The sequence below is a fragment of the Callorhinus ursinus genome, unplaced genomic scaffold (genome assembly GCF_003265705.2).
Source record: "Callorhinus ursinus isolate GAN/ISIS: 27379988/994484 unplaced genomic scaffold, GSC_fseal_2.0 scaffold17, whole genome shotgun sequence".
Lineage (NCBI taxonomy): Eukaryota > Metazoa > Chordata > Mammalia > Carnivora > Otariidae > Callorhinus > Callorhinus ursinus.
Window position 1 is genome coordinate 30,197,201 of NW_027397079.1, and position 16,885 is coordinate 30,214,085.

Consider the following 16,885-nt stretch of genomic DNA (forward strand, 5'->3'; position numbering starts at 1 on the left):
GTATGTTTGTATATACGTATATGTGTCTTTTGCCAAATAGTTATATTCGGTATGTTGTGCTCGTGGTAAAATCTCAAACAAGTCATGCATGCGTAATAATTAGAAAAATTCCTTACCACAAGGTGTCATTTTTCAGACACTGCAACTTTTTCTTGAAAGCAGATCTGATTTATTAAAAAAGCATTCAAACATGGCAAATATACTAATGTTCCTTATGTTTACTTGCCTACTCAGCATAAGTTGCTCAGCTGTGCTCAGTTCCTGATCATTCTAAATCCTCACTAATTTGCACTAATGAAGGGGATGTCCTTTATAAATTAAATTTAATATACCAAATTGCTGCAGGAAAAAACATATTGCTTAAATAAACATCAAGAAGATTGCAGGACTTAATTTTTTTAAATCTGTAATTGCAACAAAATTATTTTCAATCGCTTATAACAAAAGATTGTTTTGTAAGTCTATGAATTCTACCCAAAACGCATAAAAATGCTTGCTGAGTGATTTTTTTAAATTTTATTATGTTATGTTAATCACCATACATTACATCATTAGTTTTTGATGTAGTGTTCCATGATTCATTGTTTGTGTATAACACCCAGTGCTCCACGCAGAACGTGCCCTCTTTAATACCCATCTCCAGGCTAACCCATCCCCCCAACACCCTCCCCTCTAGAACCCTCAGTTTGTTTTTCAGAGTTCATAGTCTCTCATGGTTCATCTCCCCCTCCAATTCCCCCCCTTCATTTTTCCCTTCCTACTATCTTCTTTTTTTTAACATATATGTTTCAGAGGTACAGGTCTGTGATTCAACAGTCTTACACAATTCACAGCACTCACCATAGCATATACCCTCCCCAATGTCTATCACCCAGCCACCCCATCCCTCCCACCCCCCACCACTCCAGCAACCCTCAGTTTGTTTCCTGAGATTAAGAACTCCTCATATCAGTGAGATCATATGATGCATGTATTTCTCTGATTGACTTATTTCGCTCAGCATAATACCCTCCAGTTCCAGCCACGTTGTTGCAAATGGCAAGATTTCATCCCTTTTGATGGCTGCATAATATTCCATTGTATATGTGTGTGTGTGTGTGTGTGTGTGTGTGTGTGTGTGTGTTTGTGTGTGTGTGTATACCACATCTTCTTTATCCATTCATCTGTTGATGGACATCTTGGCTCTTTCCATAGTTTGGCTATTGTGGACATTGCTGCTATAAACATCAGGGTGCACGTACCTCTTCGGATCACTACATTTGCATCTTTGGGGTAAATACCCAGTAGTGCAATTGCTTCGTCATATGGTAGCTCTATTTTCAACTTTTTGAGGAACCTCTGTACTGTTTTCCAGAGTGGCTGCACCAGCTTGCATTCCCACCAACAGTGTAGGAGGGGTCCCCTTTTGCTGAGTGATTTTAATCAAAAAGGTTAATTTTTCTTATTAGCAAGATTCTTTTAGTGTAGAAGTATACAACTTCTAACTTGTGCTTCCCCCAAGAAAATTCAGAAGGTTTCTATTTAAAGCCATAATTGTTAAGGACGTTTTTAAGGTCTCCAGGGTAAATATCAAGGGAGATGATTGTTATTATTAATATTTTTTTTAGGAAGGGAGATTATTTTAAGTTGTCTCTGTGTAGATAGATTTTTATAGTAACCTCCTGTTCTGGTATTTTTATGTAATGTTCAATTTAAAAAGGAAACGTTATGGTTAACCTTTCCTCTAATCTGAGATCTTTTATGTTGGAGATAGAAAAGCTCCCACTTTTTTTTTTCTTGGAAGGTCACAGTGGACAGCTACTTGGTTTGTCAAAAATAAATTTGAAAAGAATCTTGATATTCATGCTGGGATTGGGACCTCTGCCCAATTCTTGTGACCCTGAGCTTATGACTTCAGTCTGGCTGTCCTGTCAGTGATGGGTCCTGAAGGACAGAAAAGGAGACCTCTCTCCTAACGTGGGCACTTGCTTGGAAACGTGGATCTTCTTCTGGGTATTCATAGGGAAAGATAAATGTTGTGAATCTTTGATTAAAATCTTTCTCTCAGATTAAATTTTCCCCCCAAAGAAGAGCCATTTCATTTTCTGTAGTTCAAATCAAGAAAGTTAGTTGTAGTTGTGTTAGAAACAGATATTGCCATTTATCAACTCAGAGTATCCTCTTTAATGCATGCTGCTTGAGAAAATCCAAAGGATATTGTACACCTTCCCATTCTGATTCCTTTCACTTCTTCCCATTTTTTGTGGGTGTTAAGAGGCAATGTAGGCTACTTTGGTGGCTTGGTAATAATCTTACACTTTGAATGGTTGGTCTTCCTAACATTTGAATAGAAAGGACTGTCCATTACTTAATTTTCACAAGAGAAGCACATTTGATCTTACTAAAGATAGATGTCTGATCTTTATATATTCCTATTAAACATCCCTTCTGAATCTCAGATGCTATTTTTTTCCCCTTCTGATTCCACAAAACCTTGTATTCCTAGAGAAGTGTCTGAGGTTGAAGAAACATTGCCAGTTAAATTAAGTCTTCTTACCTACTGGACTAGTCCTACCATGGAAACCTGAAATGGTCGTATCTGTATTTAAAGATGATTATGTTGAGAGTGAACATTTCAAACTCCATGGTTAACAGGTTGTTAATTCAAACATAAAATGATAATATATATGATTTGCTTAGGATTTTAGTAGATTCTGATAACTTCTGTAATATATATATATATATATAGTACAACAGATTCAGTTTATCTTTTTTGTCCTGGTTAGTAAATAGTGAAGTACTATTTTGTCATTTAACAATAATTATACCAACAGTGAAGGTTGAATGATATTCATCATTGCATCACTACATCTTTCCAGGCTTCATAAAACTATGCCTTACTGAAAATACTAGATTTTAGCAAGTGAAACTCTTTTCAGAAGGATGGGAAGGAGACAATTGGTTAGACAATGTAATCGTCCTTTGTTCCATTATAAAGGCAGCAAACTGAAAGCATGTCAAAGCTTAAATAAGACTGTCACAATTCCCACCATAATGGTATGTCCAGCAATATGTAGTTTCTCCTTCATTCCCTTGGGGTGGGAGCTCCCTATTACTCTGTGCCTGCCCGGAGAGCTGAAAACTCTTGTCAGATAAGGCACCCATCTGGATTATCACTGGCAATTTTCTGTAGAGTTCAATGCCAGAACTTGGACGTTTTTCACCAATCCCGATGAGAAACATCGCTTGCTTTTGTTTTCGAACAAACATGTAGTTCTCCAAAGATTGATAACTTAAAAATTCTGACCACAGCTTTGATATTTTTTTTACGTCTGCCATCTGCCTTCCTCTCTGAGAAGGAACCCACAGCCTCCTTGCTGTATATTGTCCTTCACCAGCCCCGTGGGGGCAGGGAATCCTTCCTACGTACTCCAGCATTGCTCATCTCATGCTCTTTGCCCAAGAAAGAAGAACTACTTATTTGGACAGCCTTTTTTTTTTTTTTTTTCTTTTGCATTTCTGACGTTCGGGCTGGATAGAGCCTGGGCTTTCATCACCCTCTTGCAATCCTTTTCTTTCTTTACACTCTTTTTCGGTTTGAAGGCAGGCTGTGGAAGTGGCTCCTGGCCTCCTGATTATACATCATAATCTCCTATCACCTTTTCTTTTTATAGACATCATCACTGGAATGCCAGCCTCCACCGAAAGAGCATATGTGTCTTCAGGTAAGGAGGAAAAGCTCACCCAATTTTACTAACCAGAACGACAGACCTAACTGCTGGCTGTACCTTCTACTAATCAGAATCCTCTCTGCATCCAAACTGTAGCTGCTCTTGTTTTCTGCTCCAGTATTTCCACTCCGGCTCCTTTTGCCTTTCGGGGTTTTATGTAAAGGGGTACAGTTCTTGGTGTGTGTCTGAAGTTGGGCCTGAGAGGCACGCATGGAGAAAAGAGATGTTTCAATACAACTTAGTGACATTAGACCAGGAAAGATGACATCTGGGTTATACATTGAGTTTTTACAACCTTTCTAGGTGCCTCAGCTGCCTCTGTTCTTTTTATCCACCGTAGTTCATTCCTGGATAATGTGTCTGTGTCCCATCTCTGACCTCTGGGCTCCTAATGAGCAGTTATGGGTCCCTGAACTTACAGAAAACACCGTTCTGTGCCTGAATTTTTCCAAATGTTGGTGCATTGCTTTTTGGTTTGTTTTTGTTTGTTTCTTCCTTGCCTGTGATATTTGCCGGTAGCACTTATAGTCTGAGCAGATATTAGCCACTTCTAACCCAGCTCTACTAATGCATGTATAACCATAATTCATTGATTTCTCCATTAGCTGTGAATTTAATTAGTCTGCTGTGAATTTTTTTCTTTTCTTTCTGTCTCTCTCTCTCTCTCTTTTACTTTCCTTATCCTCTGTTATTCTATAGTTAAGAGGACCTTGGAATACTTAAAAATTCATATTTAATGAGAGGCAAGTTTTTAGAGTCCAGGATTCAAAACTCACTTCAGAAGTACAACGATAACCTGTTTCTACATGACACCTCACAGTTTACAAAGACTTCTACATCTCATTTGGTATTCACAATAGATGTGTGAAACAAGACATTATTTTTCTTCATTGTACAGATGAGAAAACTGAAGCATTAGAAATGTTAAGTCATATGTCTCAGCAAGTAGGAGAGCAGATCGTTCCAGCTAGCCCAGTATTCCTTCCCATTACCCCGTATTTAATGTTTTGTCTTCATTGATTTCCTTCATTATGGCCAGTACCTTGTTGGGAAGTTGGAGGAGGCCATGTGATCGAACACAGCCTTTTTTGACTTACCTTCATCAGTTTCTCCTCTTCCCTTCCAAGCCATTGTTCAAGATCATAAAAGTTGAATCTCTCTGTATCCCAGATGGCTTTGACCATGTTTGGGGCATATTCGTGTGTTGTTCCTAAGATGGACGTATGCATGTTACAGGGTGGGATGACCCTGGAGTCTAAGAAGGTTGTACTTTTCTGAGTAATAGAAGAAAGCAAGAGCGAAGGGAGGGAGGGGAGGAAAGACAGAGGTAAAAAAAAACAAAAAACAACAAAAAGGAACAAGCATAGCATAGCACAAGCCCCTTCTTTTAAGGGACTTCACTGTCTGACTCCATAGATCTTGTTAGGAACCTGGGCTTCTCAGATTATGTGGTGCTTCTCTTGGGAATCGGAGTGACTATCATTATTATTTTCCGATATATGACTTGAATCTTTATAACTTTCTGACTGCTGAATTTCTGTCCCTCTTTGATACTAACTTGTTCTTCTTTCTGACTAATAAAAACCCTTAGGTCCCATGCTTTTTTTCTGCATAAGTTGTGTTTTATGCTCTGTCTGTATTTAAATACTAGCTTTCCTTCCTTTGTACTTGCTACCTAAGAGCATCTTGCCACTGTACACCTTCAGTGACCCTATTATGAGTTTATTTAGCATGTTTGTTTGATCCTACCGTAATTGCTCCAGAGGATCATGCATGGACTTTATTCAGCACCGTATTTGGTCAGGATGTGTATGCAGACCATGTTGCCTGAGAACAGATTCATTCTTCTTCTTCTTCTTCTTCTTTTTTTTTTTTTCCCTCTGTGAGTGAAAGTTGACTTTCATTCTTTCTGAATATGGGGATTGTTCTCTTTGGTTTCATGTCTCTGAGAGTCAAGACCCCACTTGAGAGAAGGCATGGGCCATCTCACCTGTCCTGTGGATCTGTTCAGAGTCATGTGTCTCGGAGGTTCATACACCAGTTGGTATGCGGGGTACCTCTGCAGGTGGACCGATTCCATTTTCATCCTTTGGGTTTGGACTACAGAAGTAGTCCTCCGTGGTCTCGGAATATTGCACACATCTTCCTCCAGCTTTGCAGTGCTTCGGCTCTTCTGTTGCACTGTTTCCTAGTCCTCTTCTTCTGGAAGATCCCCAAGAATGCAAGCCACCTGACTCAATAAAACCTCATTTCACTTCTTTGTTTTGTAGAGTCTCCCATTAGAATATCAGTATCAACAGAAGGAGCAAATACTTCTTCATGTAAGTATATTTGAATATTCCATTCGCTAGTTTTTAACCCAAGACAGTATCTGCCTCTGGAGATGGTGTTCCTGTCGATCCTCCATCCTCACTGAGGAACAGTCCATCAAGAGTTTGGGAGCCGGCTGGTATTTGCTGTTTGGAAGGGAACAGCCCTGTGCTAGGCTTGTGGGAGGCGGGGGGCGGGGGAGGGAGGGATTAGATATACCCCCTACCCCTAAGAGACACGTGCACATTAGAAGACACCACATATGTGGTGGTGTTATAATGTAGTGTCTTTGAATGTTGAAAAATGACTGCAGAGTCTCTGAGGCCTGGCTCTGGGTGAGCCAGGGAGAACATCGATGTTCAGTTGTTTTTAGTGTGTCTTGCTGCCTTTAGCAATTGCTTGAGGCCTGATACCCAGCCGTTCGGGGCCTCTTCTAAAGCTCCCTGGTTCTCATATAAAGTCTGCCTGGATAGAGTAAGGCAACTATATATAGAGATGCCCTTAATTCAAATTTGATAGCAATTATGAAAATGTTTGAAGGCACGTCCCTAGGCAAGATCTCAGATGAGTTTTCATCTCTTTAATGTGAAATGTGCTTTGTGCTTGTGGAGTTCTACAACTGTTAGATTGATTGGTGCTTTGTGCCATGTCAGGAGAACTTAAGAAATTAGCAAGGACTAGTAAAAATAGTTTTGATACTTATGAATTGTGAATAGCGTCGAATTAAATTCTGATATCCAGCGGGGGAATTTATCAGACCTTGAAAATAAAACCTATAATTACAGTCTTTCTCTCCCTTATTTTAGCTCTTTATTTAAAATCTATTTCTCAGTCTGAGAAGCTCCTCAATAAGTAGATATTCCCAATTATTCTATTCCAACCCGGGGAGCGTGTTTAAGGCACAGTTTCCTTTGGCTGTCAGCATGGTAGGAAGCACTTGCAGGAAGGTCGGTAGTTCATTTGTTTTGTCCATCTGTTTAAATACATCCAGTTTGAATCTAAAGCCTTTCCTTTCGGGTTCGTACCAGAACTGTAACGATATGATGTAAACATATTTTTTTATCGCAAGAAGTATGATGTTTTGACTATATTTTAGTTAAATAAAGCATCATTTAACTAGATTGATGGAAGCAATCTAGTGAGATCAAACAGGAAATAAGATGCCAGAGAGGACTAAATTGGCTTCTTCTGTATTCTAAAGATACTCATTACATAGTCTAAAACGATAATCCCTTCTGGGGAACTTGGGATATTTGTTATTTAATTCTACTTATAAAAAGATTAGTATAATTATATAGATTCTAGCTAACTAGCATTAAGGAATCATGTTGAGCTTTGTTTTAGGTTTTTGAGTGTTTATTATACAAAGGCAAATACTAGATTTTTCTTTTTGGCATTTTGTCTGGGAACAGTTTCTCCCCTGCATGATTCATTGAATAAAGTTATTGAAACTCTTGTAATTGGAACCCTCCTGCTATCATTAACGGGGCGATGGATGCTATCCTTAAGCATATCCGAGTAGTTTTGGAATAGAGGAAATACTTCTTTGGGTTTTCCAGAGCTTGAGGGAACTGAAATGAATCTCTCAGTTTACATTTGTATCCATTGCAGTACTGTTGAGAGAGAAATAATGTTGAAATCTGACCCTGATCTCTAACTCTCAGCAGAGTTAGTTCCTGATATTTGGTAAAAGTTTAAGACTAAGAAAGAAGGCTTTGTATTTTGGTATCATGTTAAAATATTTCAGTGCACCATTTTCATACATTCCCCCCCTTTCCCCGTTCATGCTCGGCTCTCAGTAAATACTGTGGAATTGATTCGTGCATACATTTTCTTAATCTCATGAAAATGCACTCTGTGAAAAACTGTAACAGTTTTTTACAGAGTGGCAGGATCCTAAGTCCAGTCTTGGCGAGAGCGGCGTGAGGCGCTCAACCCATCCAGAGGGAGGACTCCGCAGTGCAGAACCCTGTGACGTCAACAGAGCTCCATCTAGCAAAGCCTGAAGGGGAAACCTGAGGAAGCAGAAATAGCCAGAAGTGGGACTTAAACATTCAAATGATATATAAGAGTCGAAGGCCTTGGGAAAGTTTACATGGGTCAGAAATAATCAGCGCCAAAGAATAGGTTCCTTTTTGCTTTGTTTCCACGAGAAAGGGGACACCAGTAAATCCCCACGCATGAAAAGTGAACCATGCTCTTGCAATGTAATCATGTCTGTGTGGGCTACATTCTTGGAACTCTTGGCACTGGTGTTTGCTGTGTACATTTTGAAAAGCTTTCTATGGCTTCAGCAAACCTGTTGTGTATTATGATGAGTTGGTGTGCTCTTGGGGTCAGGCAGCCCTGTTACTTTTCCGTTCTTTAGGCACAAAGGTGCGCACCTGTGTGCAGAAGCAGCTCCTTACTGCCAGTCCTGTTGATGAGAGCCTCTCGTGGCTGAGTAAACCCTGAGAGGGTTCAGCAGTGTCAGTTTATGCCCTTGGCCCTGCTCGGAGGCCCCGAAGGATGCCAAGTCCGTCTTTTCTGCTGGCATCCTGCTTCTCCTCAGAGCCTTCCCTGACCACGCCCGCCCTCAAAGTTCTACTTTTGTCCTCTGTAACTCCAGTTGGGATAGAAAAAAAACAAAAAGAAGAGAACAAGCATTGCCCACCTACCTATCTGAAATACTACTGCTAATATTTTAATACACATTCTTCTTATCAGTGTTTTTCATTCTGGCTTTCTATTTATCCACCCTCCCTCCATCTACTTAATGTATCATACGCATTTTTCTCATGTTACCAAATACGAATCAGAAGTATTTTAAAATACTGGTTTTGGATCTTAAACTTTTAAATAATTATTTAAATCGCTGTAACAGGGCGCCTGGGTGGCTCAGTTGGTTAAGCGACTGCCTTCGGCTCAGGTCATGATCCCAGAGTCCTGGGATCGAGTCCCACATTTCTCCTTCTAACCCTCTCCCCTCTCATGCTGTTTCTCTCTCTCTCTCTCTCTCTCTCTCAAATAAATAAATAAATAAAAATCTTTAAAAAATTTTAAAAAATCACTGTAACAATAAAGCAGTTGTTCTTGACTGGAGGTTTTAAGGGATTTATGTTTCATTTACAAATACCTTATCATTTATTTCCCCTTTTATTTATTATTCCTAGCATTTCATAAATATTGGTGAAATATCAAAGGTACTAGTTCTTCCCTTTGGAAGGAAAATTTTAACTATTTCTTTTTTGAAACTGGAATTGAAATTTGCACTGGACACTCACTATTTTTAGAGTTGCTAATTTGTAAAATTTTCAAGAAGTTTCTGATAATGACCTCCTGGTAAAGATTAACATTATTTTCCTTTATTTTATTTACTTTGTTTTGGTAAATGTGGCTTGTGTGACTTGAAACGTGTAATTTGCTAAATGAGTGTCCTGTTACACATAAGTGCTATTGTATAAGGAGAAGAATGCGAACCTTACAAAACAGTAGAACTCTCTTGTTCCTCCTTTACATAGGATCAGCAAAAAAGTAAAAGAAGTACTTAGAACAAACGTTAATGACTTCTCTCTGAAGTGCCATCTGCCCGTGTCCCTGTTTTGCTGACGATTTTACTGAATGCTATAAAAAAGTACAATTGTTAATACCAGTCACTTTACTGAATTAAGAACCATCTATTCCAATTTAATATATAAACGAGGGAAACAAAAATGAAAAGTCTAATGAATAGTAATTAGAAAAAAATAAAGAGGGGCACCTGGGTGGCTCAGTTGGTTAAGCGGCTGCCTTCAGCTCAGGTCATGGTCCCAGGGTCCTGGGATCAAGCCCCGCGTCGGGCTCCCTGCTCGGCGGGAAGCCTGCTTCTCCCTCTCCCACTCCCCCTGCTGTGGTTCCCTCTCTCGCTGTCTCTCTCTGTCAAATCAGTAAATAAAATCCTTAAAAAAAAAAGAAAAAAGAAAGATAAGTTTCTGGAAATGGTCTTAAATAGTAATGTGTTTCTAACAACAACAATAATAATAATAATGGCAAACATCTTTTAAAGGCTTTCTGTGTGCCAGGCACTGTGGTAGGTAATTTGCATGGAGAACCATAACTCATGGTTCTCATAAAACCTTAATCCATTCTTCAGATGTTGAGGCTGATAAATTTTGTCCGAAGTCGCACAAGCAGAATTCAAACCCAGGCAATCCACTAGCCTGCTATGCAGGATATGTGAGGTTTTGTTGCCTCAAAGAAAAAGCTTATATGAAAAGGAATGAGATTCTGTGAATGGGCTGGAAAGTAATCTTTGACATGAAGTGGATGGGGAGTGTGGGTGGTAGCTTAGGTAAATGCATGACCTGGGACCACTTGAGCCCGTGTGATCTGTGTGTTACACACATCAAAGCTTGCCGGGCAGCGAGGGGAAAAGGGCAGAACACACACCTTGGGGGGACACGTGCTCGGAAGTCTAAATACAATGCTGTAATTACTAGGTAATCTTAGGCAAATTGTCTGACCTCCTTGAGACTGTTTTAAGGTCTATATAATCTTGTTTATCTCAAATCTACATTGGAAGCCTAATGTGGGAAAATGAATGTGAATCATTTAGCACAGCTTTGCTTTTAGGTGGTCTCCCCTATCTGTGGGAGAGAGAAAAATGAAACACTGATGTGGCCTTGAAGAGAGAAAGGTAATCAGAGGAGTCCTTGCATCTCGTTTGAACAATGTAGGAAAATATCTTTATTTTTGGAGGAGGAAAGGAGTTAATTATTTGCATTCCAAATGATGATGCTGAAAGTTCTATGCCAAGTAATCACTTTTGAAAATATTATATATTCTCAGCTAAGGCTGCAATGCAAAGGAACTTATCCAGGAAGTCCTCTTTGAAATCGCTGAATGAAACGGACAATTCAATCTTTAATTTGGCACCTAAAAGAGCTAGCTGAAGGGGAAAATGTCTTTTGTCCGCAGAACATTTCTGTTATAATGAGATACAGCATTTTCACTTGGGAATAACACAGTGATATGTATTGATTAGATTGGGCCACGTCCACATCCGCTGGTCCCTTGGTGAGATTTAAAGCTATGTTTCTTACATTCCACCCTCAGCTGCAACTAACTTACCTCCTTTAATGGTAGAGGAAACTGCCTGGACCTTTGCTAAATGTTCTCAGCTGGAAAAATGGCATTTCAATTTCCGATCTTTATTGGTGGCAAAATATGAAGTCTGTCCTGTCACCGTTGGAGCGCTACTTCCAACTGAATGCAAATTGTGTTTCCAGGTTTCTCTAAACATGGCATTTTCAAGGGTGTGGTGGCTCCATCTGTTGTGGAGAATGACAAACAAATTCCCATGCGTGAGATAGCAATAAGAAAATAATTTAAAAAGGAAATTGCCCAACTAGTATTACTTCCATCTTTCTAATTGCCTAGACACTTAGAGATTTTTAGGACAAGAAGGGACTTGGAGCACGGAGGTATATATCACAGCCATTCCTTTGCTCAGGCAAATTATTGCCTTCACGGTCATTCATTCATTTTGTAAGTGACTATATCTTACTTTTTTTCTTAAAATACCACCTGCAACTGTAATATAGTTCTTCAGTTCTGCCTTTGACCTTTCTAAAGTCATTCACTGCCTCTAACTGCATTCCACCACTGGACAAGATAATCTTGAAACTTTTGGTCAAGCTTATAATGAAATAATAGTTAACGTTTTGTATTCAGTTGAAATTAACCTTTACAAAATTATTCTTTTGAACCATGACATAAATCATATATGTGTAGGTGTACATATTCATAACTGATATTTGTATCATGCTGTATATTTTATAAGGCATATTTTTATATATTGAGTCATTTATTCACACAGGAACTCTGTGACCTAGATTTTATCCCATTTGTCGGCCGAGGGGTTGAGGCTCAGACATTCTGACATGTCCAAATTCCAAAAATTAAGTAGGTGGTAGAGCAGAGACTTAAACCTGAATCTTCTGATAGCAAATATTATGATCTTTTATTTACAAAATCTTAGGGGATCTGTTCAGCTAGTTTGAGGGAAGGCCTTCTTTAAAAAAAAGAAGAAGAAGAAGAAGAAGAAGAAAAGAAAAGCATCAAGATGCAGTTTTTATAAAGACTCCAGGAATGAAATCACATTAGTCCCGGTTATCCCAAAGCCTGCTTTTATTTAAGTGATACACTTGCCACACACTATAAGGTAATGAAATGGACAGGTGAGTCCTTAGTTAATGGCAACACAATTCAAGGGTTTAAGAGTAAAAAAGGAGGCAGAAGTGTTGGTCTAGAATTATTGCAGTGACCTTGCTGTTGGCTTTCTTATTTTGAGAATGATGTGGTGTATTTCCAGATACACTATTTTACAGAGATTCGAATACTCTTAGAGCCATTGTGCTAATAGGAGTCTGATCTTCATCAAACAGGCATACATACCTCCCTTGGTGGTAGTTTATGTTTGGGATAGATGCACTGCCTTATTCCAGACTAACTACTGTTTGATTTAGTGCATGATATCTTAAATCCTGAAAATTATTTGTATGATAGAATAATTCATTAGTGGAAAATTATCAGATCTGGAGCAATTATTTCTCTGTATTTTATTCCTTGGGGGAGTTTTTACTGAAATATTCTAACATTAAAAAAAATTCGTCAGTCTTTTTGTACGTCAGCTGGAAGAGGGGAGGACGTCTTTATTTTTCCTGTTTTCAGAGTGGTAAAAGCTATAGTAAGTGTTTTTAATCATTTGGGATAGAGCAGTGGAATGGATTATTTAGACAAGAGTCTTAATTTTTTAAATGGTGAGTGGAGGCAAGGGAATAGAGACAGGTATGTATCAAGAAAGCTTCTAGAAGAACAGGGCTAGCAAGATTTTGATAAATTATGCTGAACTTGGTGGTTTTCTTTATTTTCTTTATTTCTTTATTTTTTTTTCAAGTTATCTAGGGATCTGAGAAATAAGAAGATGGGAATAGAAGCCTTCAAATTAGATGATGGGAAGAGAAGCCTTTAAATTAGACCCGGGGAGCTCTAGGAAACAGCTCTCTCCCTGGGGCAGAGGGAAGAATAAGAGGAAGGGACAGAAGCAACATGATAAAGCAGCAGCAAAATATAAAACAGGGATTGTGATTTAAGAGCTTATCAATTACAGGCTATAGAAATTTAACTCCAAAGGGCTTAATAAAGAGAGTATGTCGGCTTCCATAACCAGCCCAATTTGATCCAGAGCCTCAATTTCATAAGGGAATGGTTTCTCAGTCTTTATGCTTCGTTTCTCTACAGATGTTAGCTTCATTCTTAGTGGGCTTTCTCTGCCCGACAAGGAGATAACTGCTGGTATCTCTAAGCCTGTAACCACTCAACCCATAATATAAAAAGAAGACAAAGTCTACTCCTTATCCACACAGCAGAATTTAAGGAAGAATCTGATTGGCTCTACCTGTGTCATATGCCTAACCCGAAAATCATTACTGTATCTGGGGGGATTAATGACTTCCGCTGGGCAGGGGCAGGGTCAGATATCCACTGCTGTGTGTGTTTGGGTCAGTGAGGCAGATGGGCTCAGCCCCTTGGGAACTGCAGGGTATAGGTTCATTACAGAGAGGAAGGTTTTGTACCTAAAGAAGGGCAAAGTGGGCCAGACAGGCAAAACCAACACGGTCCTCTATGGCTAATGAGCAGACAGCTTGAGAAGAATCAGGAAATAGATAACTCACAGAGAATTTTAAAGGAAAATTAAAAATAGATGTTATTGAACATTGTTTAATTGGGCAGACAAAATAAAGCAGAAATTTTTAAAGAAAATGAGTTGGAAAACCAAAGACAATTGAAATACCTGAAAGACTCTTTATTAGAACCTATGAGTTGACTATATAATCATTCTTAAAAATACCCTCTTTTTTTTTTTTAATCCAGAAACTTAATGCTTTTCTGAAGAAAGTAGAAAAGAGGGCGCCTGGGTGGCTCAGTTAGTTGGGCGACTGCCTTCAGCTCAGGTCATGATCCTGGAGTCCCTGGATTGAGTCCCGCATCACGCTCCCTGCTCGGCGGGGAGCCTGCTTCTCCCTCTGACCCTCCCCCCCGCCATGTGCTTTCTCTCTCTCTCATTCTCTCTCTCTCTCTCAAATAAATAAAATCTTTTAAAAAAAGGAGAAAAGAGTAAAAAAAAAAAATGAGATAAAGTTTTCAAGTTAGAATGCATGGGAAGCAGTTTTGAAACCTGTAAAATGTTCTGACTTTGGAGTTAAAAGGCAAAGTCTGCTTGATCCAGATTCTTTTATTAAAAAATCTATGCTTAAGTAGATTTTGAAAAACTACTAGTTTCTTTCATCAGAGTAACTGCATCTCCCTCCCTCCCTTCCTTCCTTCCTTTTTTCCTTCCTTCCTTCCTTTTTTCCTTCCTTCCTTCCTTCCTTCCTTCCTTCCTTCCTTCCTTCCTTCCTTCCTTCCATTCTTTCTTTTAACAGTAAGAGAAGGAAAAGAAGCATGCTTAGCCCATTCCATTTCATATTGTACAGAAAAGTCCACAGGTCTTGTTGAAGTGTGAAGTCACCCTTTCTGAGGCTTTACCAGCCTCGTAGGTATCACCACTGAGGAAATAATGTCTCCACTAGTTCATCTGTAGGTAGATCCCACTTTTTTCTGTCCTACTCTTATTATAAGCATCTAGCATACAAGGTGTTTGATGACTTAATTCGTTTTTTTTCTAATAAAGGTGCTGTGTATTCAGAGTTCAACTAATAATCAATACTGGAATGGCACTTTTCATTTTATCTCTCAGTCTACTAGAAGTCAGCAAAATCTTTAAAAACCAATTATATGGGCCAATGTGGGCTATAGTCTAAAGATATGCTCATCTCCATTCAGGTCCATAACTATCTCTTATTTAGAGATTTGGTGTATAGTTTGACTTTGTTCATTATATATGAGCTATCATTTTGTTCATTGCTCAGATATTCCAGAGTCTCTTCTAAAGTGAATATCAGGCTTTTTAAAAAATGTGACAAGAGAAAGGTGCCTGGGTGGCTCAATCAGTTAAGCATCTGCCTTTGGCTCAGGTCATGATCCTAGCTAGGGTCCTGGGATCGAGCCCCGCGTCAGGCTCCCTGCTCAGCTTGTACTCTCTCTTGCTATCTCTGTCCCTATCTCTGTCTCTCTCTCTCAAATAAATAAATAAAATCTTTTTTTAAAAAATGTGATAAGGAGGGGCGCCTGGGTGGCTCAGCCCTTAAGCTTTTGCCTTTGGCTCAGGTCATGATTCCAGGGTCCTGGGATCAAGCGCCACATCGGGCTCCCTGCTCAGCAGGAAGCCTGCTTCTCCCTCTCCCTCTGCCTTTCCCCCTGCCTGTGCTCTCCTGCTCTCTCTCTCTGTCAAATGAATAAATAAATAAAATCTTTAAAAAAAATATGTGATAAGGAGAGAGAAATTGAGAGAGGGTGGGAGGGAAAAAGAGAGAGATAGAGGAGAGACAGAGACAGGTTTTGTTAAATATGGCAGGACTTTTATTTGCTGTGATAAAAAATATCATCAGTTTTTTAATTTTTAAAAGGAATTTGGGGCTATTAATCTCTTCATTCCAATAGTCAGAATAGTACCAAAACAGATCGGGATGGGCCAAGTGACAACTAAGGTCAGAGAGCAAGTGTAAAATTAAAAAGTTTTGCTATTTGAGTCTTAGATCACTGAGAACTTTCTCACTCTTTGATTAAAATAAGTGAATAGTTAACAATCTATCCCCCACAGTGCCCCAGCATGATGCTAGGAACTGTGATGTGTATTTCCTGAAGGGGGGAGGGTTGGGGGAGATGAACGAGAATAGTCCTTGGGCTGAAGTAGTTTGCAGTAAAGTAGAAAGGTTAATTATGGTTAATCGGGCTATTGTGTATAATGACACATGCTCATGATACAAAGTAGAATACGGGGAGGGGGCAGACTTAAATCAAGTTGTTTTTTTAAATATTGCTTAAGATAGAATACGTTTACCCATTTTGTGGCATGTGATTTAAAAGGAAATATTATTTGGATAATGATTTTTTTTTTTTTTACTTTGGTCTCTTTTTTTTTAAGTAGCCAATTGTTTCTGCTTCATATTTAAAGCTCAATAATTTTACCAGGAAATCAGAATTCTGAAATTTATCCTATTTAAGAAAAATGATGAAAATCTGCGATTTACTGTTAAACCTAAAAGGCCAAGTAATATTAAGAGGAATCAGAAAGTACTTTGCACTAAGTAGGGTTTTGAAAGGAGTTTAGGGAATTTTTAAAGGATTTAGAAACAACTGGAAATTTTAGATGAGGATAATCACAGTATGGTAAATTGAATTACTATTGATTTTCAGAGACTTACCCATGATACATGGACTTAAAAGATATTCAAAGAGATATTTTTGATTAGGTTACCTGGAAATGTATATGGAAAATTGAAGTTTCTTGAACAATTTTATTTTCATTAGGCAAAATTTGTGTTTTTTTGTTTTTATTATTTTATTTTATTTTATTTTATTTTAAAGATTTTATTTATTTATTTGAGAGAGAGAGAATGAGAGAGAGAGAGCATGAGAGGGAAGAGTGTCAGAGGGAGAAGCAGACTCCCTGATAAGCAGGGAGCCTGATGTGGGACTCGATCCCAGGACTCCAGGATCATGACCTGAGCTGAAGGCAGTCGCCCAACCAACTGAGCCACCCAGGCGCCCAATGTTTTTATTTTCTAAAATCCATAGAATTGACCCAAAGTTGGAAGAAGTAGTATATTTGAAAACATACGTCTAATTATAACTGAGTGATGCATATAGTAAATTAATAAAGTTAATCAATTAAAATGACTAAATATTGAAAAACAACATATTCCTTTATGATGATTCATCTCTTGATTTCTTAAAATTCATTT

At 38.7% G+C, this 16,885-nt stretch overlaps 1 protein-coding gene across 7 annotated transcripts in view; it reads left to right on the top strand.

Annotated features, from left to right (window-relative positions):
• Positions 1-16,885, top strand: part of NRG1 (neuregulin 1) — a 1,085,273-nt gene that overhangs the window by 928,281 nt on the left and 140,107 nt on the right. For 6 of the 7 annotated variants that reach the window (XM_073902434.1, XM_073902433.1, XM_073902432.1 and 3 more), the window contains exons 4-5: positions 3,654-3,704; positions 5,981-6,031. The exons of the other annotated variant lie outside the window; for it this stretch is intronic. In XM_073902434.1, the coding sequence (XP_073758535.1) occupies positions 3,654-3,704; positions 5,981-6,031 (102 nt within the window). The remainder of the gene's footprint in view (positions 1-3,653; positions 3,705-5,980; positions 6,032-16,885) is intronic. 7 annotated transcript variants of the gene reach the window in all.